The following is a 9,382-nucleotide window of genomic DNA, read 5'->3' on the forward strand; positions in this document are numbered from 1 at the left end:
ATTGTAACAAAAGTGCAACTTTGTTTTTCAGCAATTCCTCATCAAAAGAGATATTTTTAAACTCATTGTCATTAACACATATCTTCTTCCTACAAAAATAGCATGTCGGACATCATTAAATGAATGTATTAACCTATTTACATACAGACGCTCTGTAGTCTAGTAAGATTAAAAAAGAAAAGGAAAAGGGACTAACATTGTTTAAAAACAGTGTTTGAGGCAAACAGGAGCAACAGCAATAGCAGCAAATTCACTCAAAATGACTAACAGACCCAGGCATATTCACTCATAGTCAGACTGTTGTGTCTCACCTCTTACATAACATTCAAGTGTGATTTCTCACAGTGCTACCTTGGCAACAAACTAAAAATATCTAGGCAAGGTTCTTGGCTTAAGCCTTATTAACAAAGCTTTAGCTGTGTGATTATCTGGTGTCTGGCAACAGTCTCCAGAAAGGGAAATTGGGATATCTGAAGACAGAAAAACCTTGCAAGGAATCCTTATCCCACTTTTACCCAGTTACCAACCCACCATTTTTAATTATGATTTGTAACCTCTTTTAGCTTATTCTAGTGGCTGTGCCTTTCAACGGAGGCCTCATGCACATATATTATGCAACTGAAACTTTTCAGTTAGCTTTTATCTCCATGCCAGGAAAAGCTACACTTTCTTTCACCCCAATTGACCAAGGAAGAATCACACACTGAGCTGATGCAGATTCCGATTCCGCTGTTCTTATTCACAACACGATGGTCTTCTGGGACCACTGTATGGACTGGCTGGGTCTTTTACTGCTTTTGGGAAGGCATACTCCTCTCTGGGACTGCTTGCTTGCGCACAATTACAGCTGGCTTGGGGCTGGTTAAAGGCACAAGATCAGGACAGTAAACTTATTTCTTCCTTCAGGATACAATCTAAGTAGGGAGTAGGCCCCACTGAAGACAGCGAGACTTATTTCTGAGTAAATAGGCATAGAATCGCATTGTTAATGGGGCGGGGTGTGTGTGTCTTTTTTTCTTTTTAGTCCAGTGCAGTGATGCTCCTTCACATAAAACAAGGTAATTTAATATCAGGAACACAGAAAAACAAAGCATTAAGACGTAGAAAAATGCACTTGCTTTAGCAAATAATAAACTACATTACACTGGGACAGTTCTTGCATCCCTCGAGGAAATGCCAGGGGTAGCTCTAAAAATGCAAGACAATAAAAATACATGAACAAGATATGTTCATGGTCTGTTTCTCAATAAAGTGCTAGCTTACCTTCATTTTTTTCTCCCAAACCCCATTTCCCCAAACGCTTAACTAACTAACCAAACTCCTCCAAGCATTGCATGTGGAAAAGGTAAAAGAAAGCCTATTGAAATAAATGGTTCCTAAGCTCTGAATAAAGATAAAATAAATTTGCTATTTGGCAGAATCAGATGGCAACTCCAGTGATTTCAATGCAGTTGCATTGCACTTAAATTTTACTGGCTTCTGGCCAATGATTCTTGTATGGAGCCACCAATTAAGAAGTCAGTAATAGAGAAGCAAATTCTCTGTAATTCTTAGGCTACCATTCTCAAGACAACTTCCTCTCATCCAGAGTAGCGACACAGGCTTCAGTTTGACCGTTCTGATGTAAGCAGTTTGCCTGTTGACTTGGGAACCAAGCTCCTCGGATTTCATTGAAACTGACTTCCAAGCAAGTGTTGTCAAAATTGCAACCTGGCAAACGAATCCTAGGTACTCAGTAGTACCCAAATCTACTCAATACAAGCCCCAAAGTGTTTACTACCAGAAAACCGAATCCTGGATTTCTGGACCAGGAAGCATTTTATGCTGAAGCTTGCCCTGCTAGGAGCACAATCTACTGTGGAACTTTCCTTTGCAAACCCCACTAAAATTCAAGAGTAAAATAGTTCCTGTTTATTTCACTGGGGTTAGTGTAGAGCTTCCTGCTGAGTTATGCCCACTTGAGTAAGTTCCATTACAGTCTATTCAATACATAATCATTATTAAAGTGCCTGCAGTTGGTATGGTATGGTATGGTATGGTACAGTATATATCTCACATCCTGACTCCCCAGTTCCAGATGGTGCAGCCCCCTGCCCTTTTCTTTAGGCCTTCTGAATTGTTAAGCAAACTTAACAATTTAGGGAGAACCTAATCTATATCTATATCTATATCTATATCTATATCTATATCTATATCTATATCTATATCTATATCTATATCTATATCTATCTAATGTATATCTATAAGGTCCATGTTTGTTACAGTCCACTTTTCTCTGAAACCTCTTGACCGATTGTGTTCAAATTTGGACACAACATTCTATTCCACTACCCAAGTGTTCATACCTGTCACAGGTAAAAAAATGAATTTGTCTAAAAAAACATAGCGCCCTCCAGTGGACATCAAAGGAACAGATGCCATAATCCCATCCCCTCCTCCTCCTCCCACCTCCCCATCAACGCCTCTCCAGAATCTCACTCCATCGAGAGCCAGGCCGGGCCCCGCAGGCCCTGCCTCCAACTGACCAGACGCCCCGAGAGCCAGGCCGGACCGGAGGCCGTGCTGCCGACAGAGCCAGGCCGCCGAGGAGTCCATGCCCATGCCCCAAGAGCCAGCCCGCCCTGGAGGCCACGCCATGCCCCGAGACCCAGGCCGCCCCGGAGGTGGAGGTTAGGGCTCCCTTGGGTGGGGGGTGGGGGAGGACGGGTCGGGACAGATCACATGGGTCAGGACGGGGTGGGGTGGGGTCACAGGGATTAGCCACAGCAACGCGTGGCTGGGTACAGCTAGTCTGTTAATAAAAGAAAAAGAATAAAGAGCCAGCCTAGTAAGCTTTCCCTTCAAGACACAACGAAACGGGGGTGGGGTGAGGGTTGCTTCTCATTCTTGGGAGTGATGGATCCTTCCTGTCAAGTAGGAGGCATGAGCTGTGTGGTTTCCTTTAGAAATGATGTCGCATCACTCAAGGCTTTTCCTCTGCAGACTGCAAATGCTGCTCTTGGGAAGGGAGGTCCTTGTCCCCACTGAGCCCAGCTGGGTTGCAGGAGGTAAATGGATGGGGGAGGGGCTGGCCAGAAGAAACCACATCAGTAGAGATTGCTGAGGCCAAACTGGCTTTCTCTCCTGGTACCAATAGTGAGGAGAAACAAGGGAAGGCCACAGCGGCAGCCGCTGCAGCCTGAGCTGGAATCCCTGGGTAGATACAGGGAATGGGAGTGACTGCTGCTGCCGGGTAAAGATATTTATCCAGGAAGGGCTGCATGTAGGCAGCTGCTGCTGAGGGGGAGATGAAGCAGAGAGGCAGGCAGAAGGGAGCAGCAGGTTGTTGGGCAAAGGGAGATCCTCCTCCCCCCAGACCTCCCAAAGCCACCAGGGAGCTGAGAAGGGCTGAACCAGCTGCTGCTTGGTCTGGGCTCCACATGGCCGAAGAGGCGCTGCTGCAATCCATCTTCAGCCTTTTGGCTGCTAGAGGTGCCTCATCCCCAGAGGGCTCCTGCTTGATCATCCGGTTGCCTTGCCTTTTGTCCCCTTCCGGTCTTCCCTCGCACTCACCGCCGTAGCCACTATCTGTATCCGTGTCATTCTCCCCACCAAGCTCCACACGACCCATCGGATGGTGGCTGAATTTATGCTTGCTACTCGCATTCTGAGTCCTCTGAATGACTGGCACACAATTTGGCTGGCTCTCCAGCTTTGGGCCAGTTTGATCTCGCTGCACACAGGAAAAGGCAGAGGAGGCAGGGCAGGGTCCTTGGCCTGGACAAATCTTTGGAGTCAGAAGCTGGGGGCTGGGGAGGAACCGTGGGCAAACAGAGTGCAGGTGGTTGATGAGCTGGGCACATCTCTGCTCTCTTGGAGTCCAACTCTCAAATCGGGAGAGGTACTGCATGACTTCTTTGGTGCATGTCTGGAATCCTGAATGGAAAGCATCCAGGTCAGATTGCAGAGGAGATGTCAGAGATCTCTCCCCTGCCAAGGGGGGGGGGGAGCAGGGAGAGGAAGGGATGCAAAATAACAGGCATTAGTAATACCACTTGCATTAGATCTAGTGTGACACAGAATCTGACTGTTTTATTAATAAAATTCCTTTATAATGTAATTCCTCTGTCCTAAAAGTACTAATCTTCTAGCTCAAAGTTATCAATCTAAGACTCAGATTTATGAAATCATTTGGAAAAGGGTAAGGTATCTCAAGAGATAACATGTTAAGACTGTAACATGTAACACTTGCTTATTTGGAAGTAAGCCTCAAACAAAATGGGACTTACTTCCAAGTAAATCATAGAATTGTAGAGTTGGAAGGGATCCCAAGGGTCATCTAGTCCAACCCTCTGCAATGCATGGATATATGTTTCTATAGATATGGTCAGACTGCACAGCTGCAGTCCTTTTCACATGTACATAGGAGTTAAGGCCCACTAAATTTAAGGGGACTAAAGTTTGAGTAAACATGACTATACTGGTCACTGACTCTGAAGCAGTTCTATAGATTTCAATTTGGCAACTTAACTGTGGAGTTAGCTAACAGTTCACCAACTGCTAAGACTTTGTCAGTAACCAGATTGGCTGATTATGTCCTTCATAATCTTTGAGAGGGGGGGGAGAGGGGGAGAGAGAGATACACAATGTCCTATGTTGTGCTTCTGCACTGGGCCTTTACTTACCATTCTGTAAAGCAATTATCTTCTGATGCTGCTGCTCTGTTAAGGCTGTTAAAGCTTTTAAGTGTTTCAATGTCAATTCCAAAACTACAGCTTTCTCCAGATGCCCTAGTGTCTGCAAAGGGAGGGAAAGGGGCACACAATCAAACAGAATCTTATATCCTATTTCTAAAACTTCACTAAGCTCACTTTGGAAGAAATACCGGTACTGTTTTATTACTGCCCTTGCTCAAATTGGTGATATTACCATACTGATAAATCACACCCATTTTGAAACTTCACAAATAAGGCTAATGTGTTTCTCTGACAGTTCTGCAGAAGTGCTGTCATATAAGGAATTTCTATTAGACTACTGGATGTCTTGGAATCCTAAAAAATCACTTTTAATTCAACCCAGTTTCAAAGGATGTACTCTAGAAAGTTTTATGGGTACCACCCTGAGACCTCTGGGTATAGGGCAGTATAATAATAATAATAATAATAATAATAATAATAATAATAATAAGTGAGGGTTAAGCACTGCTGAACTCAGTGACTTACTTCTAAGTCAACAAAAATAATCACACTTTTTTCTAATATGTACATCTTTTACAGTGCAACCATATCCAGGCTTAATCTAAAGTAAATTCCACTGTGCCAAATGGACTTACACTGAAGTAAGTGTGCATACTCTTCACTAAGAGTTTATGGTGTTCCAAAAATACCTAGATAGATGTACAGGCAAGCATATACACATGGACTCACACAGACTGGACTTACTGTCAGTTTCAGATGCTCAGGCAATAAATCTTTCAACTGACCAATACACTCATTAATCCGGTCTCTTCTTTTCTTCTCTATCAATCTATGTGGCAGTTTGTATGTTTCCTATTCAGGAAGAAAAAGGACAAACGCTCGTTTCACTATAACGCCAACCAGTACCTAGCCTTCTTTCCCATTTCAAGAGCATCTACTGGTATAAGCATCTCTCCTCTCCCTCCAGAACTGTTCTTTGCCAACATAAATAAAACTGCCCACTACAGATATCAGAAAGGAAGTGAATGAGGAAAAGAAGAGACCTTCTGCATAAAGTTGGGCTCCCATTTATCAGAAGCCCCTGCTAAGTATTGTGCAGCTGCTGGAGACCATCAAAAAAGCTGATTCTCTTACCTTGCTCTCGTCCCTCTTCATCCCTCTCTTGGGCTTGCACATATACAAGGATGGATAGCCCAGTCTGCAAGAACAGAAAAGGGAAAGAGAGACCCATTGCCTTTAACATACACAGTGGTCTCATTAGCTACTACTTTGCAAGAAATCTCACAAAAGTGGTGTATACAAAACTAATGTCTCACATCAAATGTAACTGATCTGCAGAAAATACACTATAACCTGAAAAAGAGACAATTCGCTTACTTTTGTAACCCAAGAAAATCCTTAATAATTTTAAAGGGTTAGAGAGGGGCATGTTCATGCTTAAAGCTGCCCAGCCAAAGAACCAGAGTTAACCCATCTCTTTATCTCCCCTTTCCTTTTGTATAAAGGAAAAAATAATAAGAAAAACAGGGTTTTTTTCTCCTAAATTAAAACGACAACAATAATGCAGAAGTCCCTGCCATCTGACCCTATTAATTCCCGATGCTCCAATAACTGCCTTTCGGGCAAAGGCGAGATCCCTTCATCCATGTTTGGAAGCAGCTTCTTGGGGGTGGTCGCCGCTTTGGACGGCTCCTGGGAGATGGTGCAGAGTCTTGGGAGACCTTCGGGCAACAAAGCCCCACAGTGGCCCGTGCAGCCTGGTCTTTTCTTGTGCTGCCTGCCGTCTTTCTGTTTCTCCTTTTTCTCGCCCGTCTTGCTCAGGGCGCGCTGGTAGTTTGCGTTCCTGCTTGGTTGTTTGGCCACCGGGCACGCGCTTGCCAGACAGACCAGCAGCACCCAGCTCACGTGCAGAACGTACCACGCAACCTCCCGGCTCCGGGATTGGGGAGAGCGCGGAAGGAGGAGGAGGAGGAGGGGTGGGCGGGGGCAGCAGGCGGAGCAGGAGAAAAGCCCAACTTGGCCCAAAGAAGCATCCTCTTCGAAACCGGTGTCTAAAACCGGGGGGAGACTCCGGAGCTTCTCGCAAGGAGCGCATTTTGCCTATTGCTCAGTGTCAAGGCGAGGGGGGTGGCTTGGGGTGATCTAGAGCCTCCCCGATGGAGGGGAGGGGAGTCATAAAAAAGGTCCTCCTGCCAAGCAGGGCTTTCTCAGGCTGGCAAGCGCGCGTGGGAATTAGCCGGGGTGAGGTTGGCAAAAGCCGGTAGAAGAGGGAGAGCGGGACCCGGTGATGATGAAGCCTGCCTTGTGAAAGGGAACCGCAGCCCTGTGTTGTGTCTGGTGCACCTGATCCCGCCCTCGCCTGCTGCCCCAGACCCCTTTCCTAGCCTACCGCTGGCGAAGGCGGACTAGTGCTCGTGCAAGCGCACGTTTGCCTCGGCTGCTGGCCCCTTAAAAAAAGAAAGAGCCGGAGCGAGCCGGAGCGCCCTCCTCTTGAATCCCATCTCAAACTGGTACGAGCACAAGGCTAGCAACGTGATCCGGCCGCCTCCTGCCGCCGCCACTGCGCTGCACTGCGAAGGGAGCTGCTTTCCTGCAGAGCGCAAACACAACCCGCGGGGAGCGGATTCTTTAGCTGCGGTCCCTCCCGGGAGACGCGAGGAAGCTCGCCTGGGTTTGCCGTTGGCGAGGGAGCATCCTCCCCACCCCCGCGAAATGCTAATAGTGCGTTAGCCCTGGATCAAAGCACTTCGGCACAGAGCTTGAGCCTTAGGAGCATATGGAAAGGGGCGCGGGGCGCGTCAAGGTCTTAACCTCAACTCACCCCCACAGAGGAAGCGAATGGGAAAGGTGGCTGGCTGCTGCTGCTGCTGCTGTTTCCTGTGCTCAGAGGCACGACTTTGTTGCTTCTGCTCCTTATGGTCCAGAGACTCCTCTGGAGACTCAGCCTTGCTGGACTCACAGGTGGCGAAGTGTGTGCGTACACGCGCGAGATCCAGATCCCAGGCTCGAAACGCGTCGCGTGGGATAAGAAAGCGCTTGCTTTGGCACCAGATGGCTAAGATTCGTTTCCTGAGCTTTGGATAGGGAACCATCGCATGGGAAGCAGCATCCCGAGCCCAACCCAGGTTGAATCAAGGCGAACTCCCACGTAAGCGTGCACGTGACTGCAGGACTAGCAGAGCATACAGTCCCCAAGCTCTTCCTTCCTTTTCCTTTTCCTTTTCGTGCGCGCACACTACAGAACATGAGCTGGCTCCGGTCAGGAATGGTTACAGTTTTCTGGTGGAGGAATCTGGTCTCTCCCATGCCTTTGAACGCCGCGCCAACGTGTTGGCCGCCGTCCCCTCGAGCCCAGGAGGAAACACGTTGCAGCGGAGAGCGCCTGCCTGCCTGCCTCGTCACCCCTGGCAGCAGCAGAGCCGCAACGTGGGCACATGCGGGCAGCTGAACTGAGCTGCACTGGGGGTGTAGTCGCATTGTTTGCAGCTGGATCTATATAACCCAGCGAAACGCTCCCCACTCTAGGGAGCCAAAGCCCCAGTGAGGCTTGCATGCAAGTAAGCGAGCATAGGATCGAGTTGCTCAGCTATTACTATCATCCGGGGATGATGCCTAAAAGGTCTTGCGAATAAGCAACGCCGACATGCAAATGACTCGGTATTGTCAACCTTGCTCTGTTTTCTAGCTGCTGAGGAAGGACGCTTTAGTTTAGAGCGTTTTAAAAGTTTTTTTTTTTAATGGAAATATACTCAGCGCTTCTGGAGGTACTGCAGAATATTTTTTTCCCCAAAGGGAAACGAAACGCTCTGAGAATGAGCAGAAAAGGAGAAGCCTCTTTTGCCGAGAAAATAGAGATGCACCTGCAGGCCCATTTCTCAAGCGAGGGTTGTGCGCTTTAGGCCAGGTCATCCGAGGTGCATCAAAGCTCAGCTACATTCTAAAAGATAAAGCGCTTTTAACACTGTGACACCAGATGGCGCTGTGGAGTTCCGTCTTTCACCAACGGAATTTCCCTGTTTGAAGATTACAACACGGTTAACTGAACCGCTCCTTTGAGGTGTCTAGATACAGCCCTGGTGTGCAGGCAGCTCTTGCAAGAAAGCAAGAAGTTTCAGAGGTAACCTTGATCTCCTCAGAGTCAAGAGAATTCCTGAGGCTGGAATAGGGCAGCTGTGACTCAGCTCTGAGGGCCATAGCTGCCAAGTTTTCGCTTTTCTCGCGAGGAAGCCTATTCAGCATAAGGGAAAATCCCTTTAAAAATGGATAACTTGGCAGCTATGCTGACGGCACCGAAATTCACTTTTCTCATAACTTTCCCTGGAAATAGAGGGTGAAGAAAGAAGAGCCGAAGAATTTGCAAGTGCAAATGCATTAAATCAGAATGTACTTTTACATGCCCAGTTTTCAACTGATTAGATAATTTTTAGAAAAGAAACAGTGTGGTCTCTTGGTGAGCTGAACTAGGAGAGACACTGGTTCAAATCCCTACTGAGACATGAAGCTCCGTAAAGGAAAAAAAACCCAAACCAAATCAAGGCGGGAAAAGGAATAAAGAAAGAAAATGCATTTTTGGCAGCTCCAGATAATAACTGTAATCTATATACACAAATACAATCAGTATGTGAGTTTGCAAGCACAATTACTCTGCTATTCAACAGCAAACTCCTCTTCAAATCAGCCTCTTGTCATTCCCCCCTGGAGAACCC

At 47.0% G+C, this 9,382-nt stretch overlaps 1 protein-coding gene across 3 annotated transcripts; it reads right to left on the bottom strand.

The window, feature by feature from the left end:
* Nucleotides 1–2,811: 2,811 nt before the first annotated feature.
* On the bottom strand, nt 2,812–7,828 carry BHLHE41 (basic helix-loop-helix family member e41). Of its 3 annotated transcripts, none has more exons than XM_088652317.1 (5): nt 7,498–7,828; nt 5,811–5,874; nt 5,421–5,528; nt 4,665–4,776; nt 2,812–3,969 (listed from the first exon to the last, which is right to left on the bottom strand). In XM_088652317.1, exons 2-5 carry the CDS (start codon nt 5,850–5,852, stop codon nt 2,963–2,965), a joined length of 1,269 nt encoding a protein of 422 aa, XP_088508443.1. In that variant the 5' UTR covers nt 5,853–5,874; nt 7,498–7,828; the 3' UTR covers nt 2,812–2,962. The 3 variants fall into 3 exon arrangements, with proteins under 3 accessions (XP_088508443.1, XP_034983790.1, XP_088508442.1); XM_035127899.3 differs by lacking the exon at nt 7,498–7,828 and adding an exon at nt 6,262–6,523; XM_088652316.1 differs by lacking the exon at nt 7,498–7,828 and adding an exon at nt 6,262–6,508 and having other exon boundaries at nt 2,812–3,915.
* Between the last annotated feature and the right edge of the window lie 1,554 nt (nt 7,829–9,382).

The sequence above is a fragment of the Zootoca vivipara genome, chromosome 9 (genome assembly GCF_965207765.1).
Source record: "Zootoca vivipara chromosome 9, rZooViv2.hap1.1, whole genome shotgun sequence".
In the NCBI taxonomy this organism is placed as follows: domain Eukaryota; kingdom Metazoa; phylum Chordata; class Lepidosauria; order Squamata; family Lacertidae; genus Zootoca; species Zootoca vivipara.